The sequence below is a fragment of the Salvia hispanica genome, chromosome 3 (assembly GCF_023119035.1).
Source record: "Salvia hispanica cultivar TCC Black 2014 chromosome 3, UniMelb_Shisp_WGS_1.0, whole genome shotgun sequence".
NCBI classification, from domain to species: Eukaryota; Viridiplantae; Streptophyta; class Magnoliopsida; order Lamiales; family Lamiaceae; genus Salvia; species Salvia hispanica.
In genome coordinates this window covers 22,038,514-22,054,893 of record NC_062967.1, presented here as the reverse complement: position 1 = coordinate 22,054,893, position 16,380 = coordinate 22,038,514, and the positions used below count along the sequence as shown (strand labels likewise).

The 16,380-nt window shown below is 38.0% G+C and overlaps 3 protein-coding genes across 4 annotated transcripts; all 3 read right to left on the bottom strand.

Annotated features, from left to right (window-relative positions):
- Positions 1-2,981: 2,981 nt before the first annotated feature.
- Positions 2,982-5,174, bottom strand: LOC125216155 (nucleotide-sugar uncharacterized transporter 2-like). Of its 2 annotated transcripts, none has more exons than XM_048117791.1 (7): positions 5,050-5,174; positions 4,544-4,696; positions 4,130-4,338; positions 3,960-4,053; positions 3,708-3,874; positions 3,467-3,637; positions 2,982-3,387 (listed from the first exon to the last, which is right to left on the bottom strand). In XM_048117791.1, exons 1-7 carry the CDS (start codon positions 5,134-5,136, stop codon positions 3,111-3,113), a joined length of 1,158 nt encoding a protein of 385 aa, XP_047973748.1. In that variant the 5' UTR covers positions 5,137-5,174; the 3' UTR covers positions 2,982-3,110. The 2 variants fall into 2 exon arrangements, with proteins under 2 accessions (XP_047973748.1, XP_047973749.1); XM_048117792.1 differs by having other exon boundaries at positions 4,544-4,681; positions 5,050-5,171.
- A 1,840-nt stretch (positions 5,175-7,014) lies between these two features.
- On the bottom strand, positions 7,015-10,567 carry LOC125209597 (oligopeptide transporter 5-like). Its single transcript, XM_048109190.1, has 6 exons — positions 10,501-10,567; positions 9,916-10,373; positions 9,710-9,807; positions 8,390-8,959; positions 7,998-8,256; positions 7,015-7,832 (listed from the first exon to the last, which is right to left on the bottom strand). The coding sequence occupies exons 1-6, from the start codon at positions 10,565-10,567 to the stop codon at positions 7,032-7,034; spliced, it is 2,253 nt and encodes a 750-aa protein (XP_047965147.1). The 3' UTR covers positions 7,015-7,031.
- A 2,443-nt stretch (positions 10,568-13,010) lies between these two features.
- LOC125209596 (oligopeptide transporter 1-like) lies at positions 13,011-15,833 on the bottom strand. Its single transcript, XM_048109189.1, has 6 exons — positions 15,761-15,833; positions 15,209-15,657; positions 14,909-15,006; positions 14,256-14,825; positions 13,916-14,174; positions 13,011-13,820 (listed from the first exon to the last, which is right to left on the bottom strand). Exons 1-6 carry the CDS (start codon positions 15,831-15,833, stop codon positions 13,011-13,013), a joined length of 2,259 nt encoding a protein of 752 aa, XP_047965146.1.
- Positions 15,834-16,380: the final 547 nt, after the last annotated feature.

Sequence of the window (16,380 nt, the reverse complement as noted above, 5' to 3'; positions counted from 1 at the left end):
GCTTATGAGATCCATATTTCACAACTTTTTCAGCCTACTTTCCTTCACATTTTTAAACCCGTAACAATTTACTCTCTCCATCCCGCAATATTTGTCATGTTTTAAACAAACATTGGTTTTAAGAAAATGTACGAGTTGAAAAAGTTAGTGGAACGTTAGTCTACTTTTTATATACAATACTCTAAGTGAACGTATTTCTTTTTGGTACGTCCCAACCTAAGTTAGACGTTTTCTTTTTTGGTAATAATTAACTCACTCCTCTCACCTACTTTATCTCTCTTTCTCTTTCTTACTTTATCATTTACTCCATCCGTCCCACAATAGAAATCACATTTAGTGTGGGCACGAGTTTTAAGAAATGTAAAGAAAAGTGGATTGAAAAGTTAGTGAAATATGAGTCCCACTTTTTATATTGGTTTTATAATAAAATGTGAGTGAAGTGAGTTAGTAGAATGTAAGACCTACTTATCATTTATGGTAAAAGTGAAATGTGACTCTTATTTTTGGACGGACCGAAATGACAAAATGTGACTCTAAACCCTAAACCCTATAGACCCACATTCCACTAACACTACTTACTCCATTCTCTCTTATTTTACCAATTATACATTAAACTCCGTGTCATTAACAAAATGCCTTATTTTTCATGGACGGAGAGAGTATTACTCTATTCTCTCTTCCACTTTCTTACTTTATCATCTTTCTTACTTTACTATTAATAATTTAATTTACTAAACACCATTACTTAAATTCTTGTGCCAAAATAGAAACGTCTCGCTTAAAGTATTATTAGTTAGTATGAGTTAGTGGAATGTAGAGTCTACTACCAAAATGATAAGAGTAAAATGTGACAAACTTCTGTAGGACGAATGGAAAAGAAAATAAGTGACAAACTTTTTAGGACTGGAAGAGTGTATCTTTAAATCATGGACGGATATAGTATTACTCCCTCTGTTCCACAAGACTATGCACTTTTTAATTGCGGAAATTTTTTTTTCTCTAATAAGATGAACCCATTTTTTACTAAAAATATTTTAGATATTTTTCTTTCTATCTATCTTTCTCTTATTTTACCACTTGTAGGTTAAAATTTGTGTCCAACCAAAAGTGACTTCTCTTTGGATGAAGTATTATATAGGGAACTTAGGGGTGGCGAAACGGGTTATTCGCCCCGCACCCGACTTTTGCCAAATTTGTTGTCCCAATACCCGTCCCGCGACATACCGGGATTACCCGATACCCGTGTCGGGTATCCCGTACCCGACATTGCGGGTACCCGTACCAGACCCGAAATTCCAATAAAAAATTTAAAAATCATAATAACCATCAATGTTCCCTAATTTACTTTATTAATATCGATGGTAAACGTTGAATAGATTGAGTATAAAATTGAGGGGACACTCTATAGCTAGTTCCAATGAGTTTTCAATTATATGTTTGTTAGAATATAAATATGTTTAAAAAAACTCTTAGATTATATAAAGTACTCGCACTGGTCCTCCTTAATAGATGCATTTCATTTTCTTCACTCATTAATAATATAAACACTATTCTCTACATTATTATCTCTCTTACTTTATTTTTTCTCCGTTCTAATTATTTATTTTTAATTTTTCAAAATGAGTGTGTTTATAGCTATTATTATATAACTATTTTTTTTCTCCACTTTAATTATTTGAAACACCTCTATTAATATAGAACGGAAGGAGTATTAAAAGATGGAATATGGTTAATACTAATAATAACGGGTATTATCGGGACTAACAGGTATACCCGTGTGGATAACGGGTATACCCGCTACCCGCAAAATTCTAAAACACATTACCCGATCCGACCCCGTTTCCCGTTATTGTCGAATAGCAGGTACCCAATACCCGGCGAATAGCGTGTTGAGATGGAAATTACCTATTATCCGCTACCCATTTTGCCACTCCTAGGAAACTCTACATTGTGAATTCACAAAAGGAATGTCTATTTACGTCATTATAGATATATGAATTCACAAATGCAATGTCTATTTACGCCATTATAGTGAACTCATTTTTTATACATAAAAAATATGCTATATATACATGTCATATTTTGGTATACATTATAATGATAACAACTTTATTGTTTTTACCATTACAAGATAATTTTAGTATTCTTAGGTGGTGTTCGATTTGCAAAATTGTATCCGGAATTAAATTTGTACTTTGGTTCATGAGATTCAATCCTAGATGGATAATCATGGGATAAATAGTCATAGCTCGCCCCATATGACTAAAATAATCTCACAACTCAATCCTAGATTGTATCTTGATATTATTTTATTTTGAAAACCGAACATCACCTTAATTTCGTAACCGTTTTTTTTTTTCTGCATCGAACATATGTCTTATTAGTTCCACTAAAACTTCAATCTGAACAAAGAAAGTGACAAATACAATAGCAGTTGATTCGTGAATATATTAAATACCCTATTGATGATGAGCAAGTGGAATCGTTCCTGAAGACGAACAATAATAAAATAAATATTATAACTACCTAGAATTTTAATTAAATGCAAAAATTGTTTGTCCTTAAATTTTTTGTGAGATTCTTATAAGAAGCATCTGTTGGATTGATTGGCTGCATCCGAAAATATATATTCCGATCGTAGGTCACAACTCACAAGTGATAAGTGTAAACTGCAAAGAGGTGAACCAATTCCACAACATCCATTGTAATTGAGTGTAGTTTTGAATCCAAAAATAGGATACGTAAGTGATAAGTTACTTAATGCTATACTGATAGGAAAAATAATTTAGAAATATGGTGGGTAAGTAGTTAGCTCACCAAATTGGTGGGCTTGTTAATGATATGTAAACAATTTTGAGTTTTGGCATTTCTAAGAATGAGTTAGTGATTAGATTTTTATAAACATGAATGTGAGAAGGATTGTTTTATGAAAATGGATATTATTACACCTTTATCTTGCTGAATAATATTATAGTAACAACTACTATAGAGATTGATGTTGTTTACTGCTAAAATCTGTACAAATATCGATGAAAATCAAGTAAAATTTGAGTGTAAAGCCTCAAAAACATGTCAGAAAACATCAAAGGAGAAGATGAGTTGCAAATGGGTTATGCAATGGGTGGTTTATCCTCGACGAGTAATGGTTTGTCTTGCTCACTTTTGGTTTTGGTAGCGGACGATGAGTTATGGTTAGGAAGCAGAGCCGCCTTGTTGCGCGACTCCCTCAGATTAAGTGACGTGTAGACTGACATCCCGGAAAGGGCCATCACAGCACCAATAATGCTCACAACTCCTGGATCAGAACCGAACAGCACATACCCTCCCAAGAGGATAACGCACGTCTTAAACTGCCCGAGCACCACGTGTGATGTTGCTGAAGTTGCCCTGCACACAAACCAGCAGCTTAGCAATGCCAAAATCAAACAATGGTTAAAATAGTAGGATCAAATGGAGGATTATGTACCCGAGTGCCAGAGCTCCCGACCATTGCAAAAGGAACCCGAGCAAAGCTGATATCATTATCGCGGATATGTTTGTGGCGTCCCACTTGAAAGACAACACTCCCGGCGGGTCTAACCATGGCATGAGTGTTACCAAGAAGAAGACTGTCACTGGGGTTGTCTTCCACATCAACCTATAGTATCAAACAACATATTTTCGATAAAACTGTAGATGATCGTTCGTTGCAAAATGTGGTAACTTACGCTAGAGCTGTCCAATTCCCCTGCTGCTGCAAACTAGACCACAATATCTTGTTAATGGCGCTTGGAACTATCCATGCGATTGCTATACAAGCACCGAACACGTTGAACTCTAAGTCTGTAACAGTTGCAACAGCCACACCGAATGAGACAACAACGAGGGCAGCAACCTAAATATGGTCGTTTCAACTATAAATGTCTCTCCATCTCCAAAATCAGATAGTATAATAATATGAAACTGTGATCGATGTTTACCTTGCTAAACGATATCGTCTTTTGGAAAAGAATGAATTCTGCTGCAACAATGGTTGGAGTGACAGCAATTTTCGCCATCTGGTAGAAACCAACACTGCACAAGAGCTGAATGAGGAGGGCCTAATGGAAACAGAGAAAAAGCAGAACAAATATAGTGGTCAGATAAGGACCTGTTATGCTTCAAGCTCGTGTTAGCAAGCCCAGAGGCGAAAGCCATGACAGCGCCTAGAGAAAACAATGACGAGAAGGGTGTGGACTTAGACGGTGGAGAGGCTGGGAGCAACGAGAATGCCTTGAAAATAACTAGTAGAACCCAAGCAGTCGTGTAGTGGATCAACGTGAGAAATATAGGATAATTGAATCCAACTCTCCCCATAACCTGCGTTGTCGATGAAGTAAGTCAAAAACCATCAAGTTGTGAGCCTCAAAAATAAATAAACTGCAGCCTAATCCTAACATATCCGATGCAGCTAAATAAGATGCGCAGAGGCACGAACAAACGAAAATAGTGCTGAAAAAAAGCTACATTGCAGTCTATATATAACTGCGAATTCTACAACATAGTAAAGGAGTGAAATACACACCATTTTGTTTCCGAGGATTATGCCAACAGAAACCATGAAATTGAATGTCATTGCAACAACCGGACCACAAAAGCGCTGTTGTTGGCGCTTTGCTCCTTCTGTAGTCCGGAGCTCATGATAAAGAGAGCCTCTTGAGTTCTTCCAATGAACGTCCTGGTTAAACAACACCAGGAGACGTAAAATAAGATGATATAGGTATAACAAGTAACACAACTATCTTAAAATCTGATAAAATGCTAATTCAGTACAATCCCTTATGTAAATAGCATAAATGCTGAACCAGAAATTTGAACATGAGATTCCATCTAGATAGTTATCTAAAAAGATGACTTCAATCATAAGAACTAATGCAACCACAATTTATATTTCCCTAATCAAAACATACAATAAATCAAGTTTATATCTAGGTTTCAGATATTGATTAGCATACACAAACCTAAGTGATTCAACATATTTAAAAGTTGTCATACAAATAATGATTTGAACAATCAAGAAAAAGAAGAGACCTGCTTCGCCGGCATCACTGTCTTTTCTTTTGATAAATCTTCTGGAATGTTTTCCCAAGAGAGAATTGAGAAAGCCCATAAATGCATTTGTGAAATAGAATTGAGAAACCAAAACCAAAAAATTGATAGAATCGTAGTGCAATTATAAAGGAAAATGTTAGTTGAAATATAACGAAAGGGTAACAGAAATTAAATGTGCAAGTTCTTGAAATGGAGTTTTCCAACTGCTGGTAGAGAAATTGATTGAAAACAAAAGCTGATCAGGTGCAAGCATGCACCTTGTTTTGATGAAAATATACTTTTAATTAATTGTTTGTGGGGACTACATGAATAAATCTTGTAGATGGATTGAGAGTTTCAGAAACTTGGGATTGTTTCTTATCAAATAATTTATGATATTGAGAAATGGTTGAAATGCAGTTATGAGTAAAAGTGGATTTTGTTGATCTCGAGAATCTGTCAAAGCCTGCTGTCATCGAAGTCGGATATCACGGATCTCACTCTTGCCCCACCGGGAAATTTTGCACTCATGTACAATTAAAGGCCATTTTCAATTATATAGTGATTTTGTTATATAATAATATATTAACACTGTGCCAAAGATATAAATCATTAATAAATAAGAATAGAAAAAAATTAATTTACATGCATTAAATCAATTTAAGACAAAAAGTAAAGAAATAGCAAGAAAGTATGAAATTAGCGACAAAATATCTTAAATAAAAATAAACTTTTATCTATATACCTTTGATGATATTTATTTTCACAAGATACTATATTGCAGTTTATCCTTTTAATAAATAGAAATCTTGTTATAGCTATATGTACAATAACTAGTGTAACACATTTTTATCTTCAACATACTTTTTAAAAAAAAAAAAAATTAGACCAATAAACACATAATTTAAGACGTGGTAGATATGTTGGACTGATTCTGGAGTGAAATAGTATTTATATATATTCCAATTCATGAAATTATCTTATCTTTCTAATTATTAATCTTTGCACATTATAGGCACATAGTAGTATATAGAGTGAGACATCATAAATAAGAAATTGAAAGAAGAACGAAAAAAAAAAGAAAAATAATTTTTTTCTCGAAAATCAAAATCACAATGAAGTCATTATGTGAATAACTTCATATTGTTTGGAGTATTTTCTAAATAAAAGATATAATCAATGGACAAACATTCCAGTTGAGACAAAATTGAAGAAAGGGCAAACATGCCATGAAATAGCACAAAAATTCTTTCAATGATATTATATCAATATCCAAAATTTAATAGCACTAATAAAATTAATTAAGAATGGGTGAAAATAATAATATTCAGAAACTAAATTTTCAGTTCGCTCTTCTTACAAGCAATAACTAGAACAAGTACATTGTTTCACATTTTGGATGTTCTATATAGTTGAGCATTTTTCTTCAATCAAAAGGTGCATATAATTTCTTACTTTAAACTTGATACTTTAAAATAGTAGGTGCATATCAAGAGGTCTAAACACACAAAATAAAACAGTATTAGCATTGATTGGACGTGAAACCAGAAATTAATAAGATATGAGGAATATTCTTGAAGATACCCCCTATCATATATCTAGAATTTTCAGTTTAGGACTACTTGAACTCTCAAAGTTTGAACAATCACTATTAATAATGAGGTGGCACATATGCAATGAAAGAGCCAAACTCTCATGTTTATGAGCATGAATGTCCAAATATTCTCCAACACATTGCAGCAACAATGGTTGTTATAAGACTAAAACAATGATATTTTTTTTTAAAATGGAGGATTGGAAGTAAAACCGATGAAGAATCAGATGTTTCTGATTGAATAAACTAACTGTATTTACAGAAAAAGGTAGAAACCAAGATATCCCGAAGAAACAACATTCATTAATCCCCCAAGTAAATAGTAATGCCATTAATCAATAAATATCATATATATAACAAATAAATACTTATATATATATAAAAAGCATCAGTGCACCGGGCAACCTTCAACGGCGACGCCAGGCGCGGTGGGGCACGACGCCAAGGGGCAATGGTCGTCAATATCCAATCCCCACCAATTAATAGAGACGTCATACGACTGCAGCGCGAAGTACATCACAATAGCCATAAACGCAATCCCAGCGTTGATCGCCGCCGACATCACATACGCATACCTCGCCCACCACCGCTTGTTCACCCGATACACGTACACATTGAAATACACGCCCACTGCTCCCCACATCACGTAGTTCACCGACCTCGCCGGCGGCATGCTCGCCGTCGCCCCCAGGATAAGCGGCACGTTCACCATCCTCACCCACTTCTTCTCCGGGTACCTCCGGCTCAGGAAGTAGGCCGGCAGCGGCGCCACCGCCCCCACCAGGAACCACCAGTTCAGCAGCCCGTACACGCCCTTGCTCGTGAACATCCTCAGCGGGCCGATCACTCCCCAGATGATGGACGAGTTGTAGAACACGTTGTCGCTCGGGCAGGTCCAGGGGCTGCCCTCTGGCAGGGCGGCCGCGTCGCAGATGTGGCCGATTGTTGATAGGAGCCACCATGCGGTTGCGAAGTAGACGGACGAGGCCACCACCGTGCCCACCAGCTGGGCCACGAACATGGATTTGGGCGGGATCTTCATGTAGTGGCCTAGTTTGAAATCCGCGAGGAAAGTTAAGGCTTGCGCCATGCTTATGTAGCCGTACGTCTTGAATGCTACGTTTGCAAGTGGCTTCCCTGGGTATATGAAGCCTATAAGCATCTCTGTGATCACATTCAACCCGATTTGCTGCAATACACAAATCAGACTATTAGAAATGAGTCACTCACTCTTATTACTTATATAAGGAGAAGGTTATCCATTATAATACACGTATAGAGGAAACAGTATCACCAATTTGTCGATGTAAGACAAGAAGGGGTTTCAATAGAGATGAGATTTGGTGATACATACCATGTTGGTTGTGGCTTGGATTATGCCAACCGGTAGAGTGAAGAAGAAGGCCATCGCACACGCCAGTATAAGCCCCCACCACGGAAGCTGAAGCTGCTTTCCGAAACCTTCACAAGCAAAAAGCGACAACCCAAACACTAGAGCAAGGATGGAGTGGAACCACCAGTCCGGCACAGATTCATAGTTCTTCTTCATTAATCTTGTGTGCACATCTAACTTGAATTTGCTCTTTGTTTTCGTCCACAAGGCCCAAATTGTTCTGGACCCACACAACAATTTCATTATATAGACAAAATACGATAAGAACACACATTTTAAGTCATTATAGAATAGTTATCTACCCTACTAAACAGACCCCAGTGTTCACTTTTTATGAGCAAGGAGTGACATACTTTCCATGATAGAGCGCGACGTGGACGATGGTGGCGGAGAGCATAGCAAATCCGATGCCATAAGTGAAGGCGAAGAAGGCGCTGACATGGAGTTTGCTGTAGGCCTCGTAGCCAGCGACATCGAAGGAGAAGGTGGCCTCGTTGAGGACGCGGGAGATGTTGTATTTCATGCCGGTGTCATCAAAAGTGGCGGAGGAGAAGAAGGGGAACTTCTTGGCCTGGTAGATGTTGTTGAAGTATGTGATGGGCGTTACGACATACATGACGAGGATGAAGCCGACGACGACGTTGATGATGGCGAAGCCCGGGGTGGCGATGGGGTCGCCTATGAAGCTGACGGTGGCCCAGTCGAAGGTGAAGGACCCGATTCCCATGCCGTGGAGGCCGGAGCCGAGCTGCTGCATCAAGATGGAGTCCTTGCCGATGTAGCAGAGGAGGGAGAGGGAGGAAATTGTGGGGAAGAAGTAGGCTGGGACCACGTAGTATGCGAAGCTTGTTGTGAATACTATCACGAAGAATTGCAGCCGTGTTAGCCCTCCCTTCTTTCTTGTATCTTCTTCGTGCAATGTTCTACAGTACAAGAATGACAGTTGAAAATCCGTGCAGTCGAGACTATTTAAAAGTAGATGCGACAACGAGAGCTCTGCCATTAACATGGTAATGTTGAAAAGAAAATTTGAACGAATACTTATATTTTATTGAAATTAAGCTGATAGCTAACTACTTCCTCCATTTTCAGATTAGATATCTCATTTTATTTTTACTATTTTTACAAGTGGAACTTATTTTTACTCACATTTTATTAAAAAAGTCAAGAGTTAATAGTCATTTAAATCACGAAGTTTGGTCAGATTCTGGTTAATCCTATAAACTTTGAAATTAGAATATTAAATCACAAAGTTTTAATTTTTCTCAATTGTCCCATCCATGCATAAAATGTTGTCTTTTAGCGATATTCAAAATGACGTGGTTCATTAAAATGAGTTATTTTTTTCTTTTATATATCTTTATTTTCTTATTTCTCTACTTATTATTCAAATATTGTCACTTTTAACATCACAAAATGATGTAAATTTGTACATTTATGGGACAATTGAAAAAAATTGAAATTTCGTGATTTAATATTCCAATCTTAAAATTCATGGGACGGACTAGAATTTGACCAAACTTCGCTATTAAGCCTTTAGTCCATATATAAAAATAAGACACACAATCCAATAATTTTTATATCCACCTATTTTAGAAAATGAAACAATTTCTTAAAATCCAATTTGCCTATTTGACAGTATCACTATATAATTTGGAAATGCAATGAGTTACCTGAAGAGAGAGACTGAAGTCATGTTTCCAGGCCACCACATATACGGAGAATCCACCAGCATTCTCCTAAATATCCCAGCCCATCCATACCCAAGCATCTAATCAAATATGAACACATCCACAAAACCAATAAATAAAAAACTCGATACACAAAAAGGCCTTCACAACATTAACAACATAAAATCTTTGTATAATTAATTTGAAACCTGAGTAGACTGAACCAACAACCAGGCTGCAATCGGATTGAGAGGGCGGTGGTAAAGAGCCTTCACAATCGTCACAATGCTGACGGCGTAAACCCCTTCGGCGCCGCAGTTGGCAAAGATAGTGATCAGCACATGCTCTTTTATAGTGAACGCCCCCGGATTCAGCGAAAACGACCACTCCGTAAACGGAACCCTAAACGACGTCGTCGGCAACACCCTCGCCATGAACTTCCCGATCGGAAGCGTCACTATTTGTGCCGCCACAGAGCTAACCACTAAGGAGTTTTGTCTGTATCCGAAAAATTGGTTGCTAAACGAAAGCATCACGCACGTAATAATGCCCAAAAACCACGTCCGGAACGTCAGCGCCGCCACCGTCGGATCATCCGTCTCCGGCACCGTCAGCCGCACCTGCTCGATCGGACATTCCTCGTCCTCGTCCTCCTCCTCTTTCGAATCTAAATTCCCACACCATCTCAAGTATTAAATTCTAATTTTTGAAAAAAATTAATTTATTAGAAAAAATATTTATAAGTTCGCTATGTTTAAATTGTACACAATCACTTAACTAGTGAATTATGATACCTTCGATTTGAAGATTGTGGTGAGGCGGGGACTGGTCTCCGGCGTGATTGCGATTGCGGTCGGACATGATTACTGTGCAGAGATTCCGGCAACTCCTGAAAGTGTAGGTTGTAGAGATTCACCAGAATGGATATATAGCTTTAAATTCTTGCATTTACTCTACGCGTAGTTGACTTCTATATTAGGGGAGATTAGGATCCATTAATTTTAATTATACAACCTCCTAAAGTTAGATTTAGGCCTGATTTTCCTATGTATCCTCACTGGAGTGCAATCGTTGCATTTACCATTTACCATTTTGATTAATTTCTTGGGTACATTCATTGATGAGTATCTTTATGACTCTCTCATATTATGGGCACCTAAAACGTAGATGCATGTCTGTAATAAATAATAATGTAGTGTCTTTGAAATTAAATGTTGGATTAATTTGTTGTGCAAAACTAGATAATTGATCAATTTGTTACTCCTAGTGAATTAGCAGGGTACTTTGATTCTAGCTTGTCATCATATTTCCAAGCTAAACTGGCTTTGTGATGCATGGAAATAGATCTATATGTTATTAATCTAATATGTATACTTCCCATTACAATTGTCAAATCGTGTCAAAAAGTTCAGTTGCTGATTGTGAAATTGTGTCATCGTAACAATTTTGAAAATTTAGGTATTTTAGCCTTTTTTATGTTAAAATTATTTTTTGGTATTATTTATATAGCTAAATTTGAAACACGTCAATTTTTTATGTGTGGGAGTTTTAATTCTATGACTAGTTCATTTCTCTATCTTTGTTATCCGTTTTTATTTAGAGAATTGATAAATTTATGTAAATTAAATTTGATTTTTACTTGATTTGAAAAGAAACCTTGTCGATCGATGAACTCAATGATTCTACTAAATTCAAAATTCAAGTCATACCTGATTACCATATATCACAATAAATAGTATTAATTGTTGTTCTATACATATGCAACTTTTTTTGTATGAATATGTCGAAATGTTACTACAAAGGGAGTAAAAATTAAATGAGAGCAATCAAGGATGGCTCCCATTATGAATAAGATCCGTTGAAGGAACGTAACATTGGTTATGTGACTTATGTCAATGACTCAGAAGCACAGGTAGGGGCGGAAAAAAAAACAACAATATTAGTAGCGGCCATATTTTCTGACTTTTTTTTGAAAGTGTACTTTTGGGTGATTTAAATTACTATAGAGGCTCTTGTATAAAATTTTTTTACTCCATATATTTTCAAACAATAGACAAGTTTTACCATATTAGGCCCCTCTAAAAATTAGACCAAATCTAAATATAAAAATTTCAACCAATTACAAACCACTAATAAAATGGACCATGGAATCCACTAACACTATTTTTACTATTTTTTTCCATCTCTCTCTTACCTTTTCTCATATCTCTCTTACTTTATCAAATTGCCCATTTCTTTTTCCCTTTATGAATTATTTAATTTATTTAATACTTCCACATGACTTAATTACCACTCTGATATTTGATTATAAGGGTGTGTTTGATACCCAAACCCAGAAAAGGGCTTCCAAGAATAAAATCAAGAAAATGAACCAGAAAGTATTTTCTTCCATATTTGTTTGATAAACATGATGCGTTGTTTGACGGAAGAGTGAGAAACCTATTTAGTCATAATAAAGTACTCCATCCGTTCCATAGTAATAGGGGTGTTTTTCCATTTCCGTCCGTTCCATAGTAATAGAGTCATTTTCCTTTTTAGTAAAAGTTAACACAATTTTTCTCACATTCTCTACTTTCTCTTACTTTTTTCTCTCTTCATCTCTCTACTTTTCTCATTTTGCATTTTATTCTCTCTTTACTTAACTCACCTAACACAATTTTTCTTAATCTCCGTGCCGAAAAGTTTTGCCGAAGGGAGGGAGTATAATTCTACCCTTCACTCATTTTCAATATTCTATGAAACGACCTCAAAACCTTCTTCTTCTTCTTCTTCTTCTTCACTCGAAGTCACATTCACATATTCACTCCGGCTAAATGAAATCTGAAAAATTACTCCTTCATGTCCTTACTAGAAGTCTCATTTATAAATGATACGAATTTTTAAGAAATTATTTGATTTTGTAAGTAAAAGTGGTAGAATAAGTTAGTAGAATGTGAACTCCTACTATTAAAATGTGAATAAAGAGAGTAAGCTAAATATGTGGTATATATGCCAAAATTGCTTTCATGTATTAATTTTGTATTATAATATGATGGAGTGAGTTAGTGGAATATGTGGTCTATTTGCAAAAATAGTAAAAGAAAAACGAGAAGGGGGAAGAAGCATAAATATTACTACTGACCAATTTTTTGACTATTGTGATTCTTAAAACATTGATACAATGACAATATATAATAAAATAATTTGAAATATAAAAAGTCAAAAAAACTGATATAATTGAAAAATAGTGGGTACTCTATAAAAGCTAAATACTCAAAAATATGGAAATAACAACAAAAAATAATTAAAAAAGCAAAGGCAATAATCAGTGGACGGGGCAACCTTTAACGACAATTCCCGGCGCGGTGGGGCAAGACGCCAAAGGGCAGTTATCACCACCACCACCATCCGCTCCCATTCCCCACCAGTCAATGGAGATGTCATACGACTGCAGCGCGAAGTAAGTCAAGATTCCCATAAACGCAATCCCTGCACTCATCGCCGCCGAAAACACATACGCGTATCTCGCCCACCACCGCTTGTGCACTCGATACACATATATGTTGAAATACAATCCCACCGCTCCCCACATTATGAAGCTCACCGATCTCGCCGGCGGCATCGACCCCGTCCCCATGATAATCGGCACATTCACCAGCTGCAGCCATTTCTTCTCCGGGTACCTCCGGCTCAGGAAGTAGGCCGGAAGCGGCGCCACCGCCCCGACGAGGAACCACCAGTTCAGCAGCCCGTACACTCCCTTGCTGGTGAACATCCTCATCGGGCCGATGACTCCCCATATGATGGACGCGTTGTAGAACACGTTGTCGTCCGGGCAGGTCCAGGGGCTCCCTTCCGGCAGCGCTGCCACGTCGCAGATGTTGGGGACCGTGTCGAGGAGCCACCACCCTGTCCCCAAGTAGACGGACGAGGCCACCACCGTGCCCACCAGCTGAGCCACGAACATGGATTTGGGCGGGATCTTCATGTAGTGGCCTAGTTTGAAATCCGCGAGGAAGCTCAGGGCTTGTGCCATGCTTATGTAGCCGTACGTCTTGAACGCCACGTTTGCAAGCGGCCTCCCCGGGTATACGTAGCCTATTAGCATCTCCGTGATGATATTCAACCCGATTTGCTGCATAAATTGAAAATAGGAAACACTGTTTGTTAGAAATGAGCTACTAACCCCTTAAAAGGTCTTATAATTAACAAATTGTTATATGCGCGTACGATGCTGGTTGTGGCTTGGATTATGCCGACCGGGAGAGTGAAGAAGAACGCGAGCACGCAAGCGAAAATAAGCCCCCACCACGGAAGCTGAAGCTGTTTGCCGAAGCCTTCACAAGCAAAGAGAGAGAGGCCGAACACTAGTATAAGTATGATATGGAACCACCATTCCGGCACAGAGTCGTAGTTCTTCTTCATCAATCTCGTGTGCACATCTAGCTTCATATTGCTCTTTGTCTTGATCCAAAGCTCCCAAATTGTTCTACAACATCAAATCCTTAATTAAGTCAGAACCAAAACATAAAAAAAAAAAACAAAACAAAGAAATTCAGTGATGACTTACTTTCCATGATATAAGGCAACGTGGACAATGGTGGCGGAGAGTTTAGCAAAGCCAATGCCGTAATTGAAGGCGAAGAAGGTGCTGAGGTGGAGCTTGCTGTATGAATTGTAGCCGTCCATGTCGAGGGAGAAGGTGGCCTGGTTGATGACGCGGCTGATGTTGTAGCGGTGGCCCATGTTGTCGAATGTGTGGGATGTGAAGAAGGGGAATTTCTTGGCATCGAAGATGTTGTTGAAGTAGTTGATGGGGGTCATGACGTACATGACTAGGAAGAAGCCGATGAGGACGTTGACAATGGCGAAGCCGGGGGTGGAGATGGGATCGGTCACCATGCTGGCGGTGGCCCAGTCCAAGGCGAACGAGCCTATTCCCATGCCCTGCAGGCCGGACCCGAGCTGCTGCACCAAGATGGAGTCCTTCCAGATGTAGCAGAGCACGGAGATGTTGGATATGAGTGGGAAGAAATACGATGGGACCACGTAGTATGCGAAGCTTATCACGAACACCATCAAGAAGAATTGTTGCCGCGATAACCCTCCCTTCTTTCGTGCTTCTTCTTCGTGCATTGTTCTGCATAAAACATGATAAGAACGCACATTTTAAATCAGATCCGCTTTAGCAAACAGAGCTAATCCATAATACTATTAAGTTACCTGAAAAGGGAGATGGAAGTCATTTTTCCAGGCCACCACATGTATGGAGAGTCCACAAGAAATCGCCTAAATATTCCAGCCCACCCGTACCCAAGCATCTATTGAAAATAATTGTAGTCTTATAAATGTCAACAAATTTAAAATTAGTACTATAAGAAAAATAAATAGCAATTTAGTACTAGTATTATATTATGGTCCTTTAATTTACATCACAAAACTGAAAGTTAGCCATCCTATCTTTACATTTCTAATTCATTTCTTAAAGTTAATTGGATAATAAAAGAATGAGAAAAAGTAGACCTGAGTAGTGAGAACCAACAACCAAGCGGCAAGCGGATTGATAGGGCGGTGGTAGAGAGCCTTCACAATGGTGACAATGCTGAGCGCGTAAACCCCTCCGGCGCCGCAGTTGGCGAAGATGGTGATCAGCACGTGCTCTTTTATAGTGAACGGCCCCGGATTCAGCGTGAACGACCACCCCGTTAACGGAACCACAAACGTCGTCGTTGGCAACACCCTCGCCATGAACCTCCCGATCGGCAGCGTCACTATTTGCGCCACCACCGAGTCGATCCCTATGGGGTTCTGCCGGTACCCGAAGAATTGGTTCATGAAGGCAAGCAGCACGCACGATATTATCCCGAGAAACCACGCCCGGAACGTCAGCACCGCCATCGACGGATCGTCCGTCGCCGCCACCGTCAGCTCCACCTGCTCGATCGGACAGAAGTCGTCGGCCTCTTCAACATCTGCGTTTTTTGTTTTATTTTTGTTAAATTATAATTATAATTTGTGACTGATTTTTAGTAGCTCGACCATTATTATCATTAAATTTCAAGTATGTAAGCCTACCTTCGACTTCGAAGTTGTGTAGAGGAAGCTTTCCCGGAGGCTGATATTTGTCTCCGGCGATGTCGCCGCCCATGACTGATGCAAACTCGAAGAACAGGGAGAATGGAATGGATGTATGTCACTTGGAAAAATTGTGGAATACCTGTTGTATTGTTTCATTATCCTTATATATATATACTTTACTAATTTATCACTGAATCTTTTTTTTCTCAATGAATCTCTTTCTCAATGAATCTTTGTTCAATCAAACTATGTCTATCTTATCCCAACCGGACATAAATCTGTATCCATTAAATCTAGTATTTATATGTATGTATATTCTCATTTATAATTTTATTATACACAAATAATTGGTTTTATTATATTCAAGTGAAAGTAATTAAAGTAATCTATTCATCGTTCCTTCCCTTCTACTTTAGTATATTTTTAAATGTTTGAGTTAGAATATTTAGGGATGAACATTCGGATCATCTGAATTTCAAATCCAAAATTTATACTCCCTACGTCTCATAGTAGAGGTCAGTCACACTTTCCATTTTAGTTTGTCCCACAAAAGATGTCACATTTTCTCTTTTGGAAAAAGTTCCTTCTCGCATTAATTATAAAATTATATTTTCTCT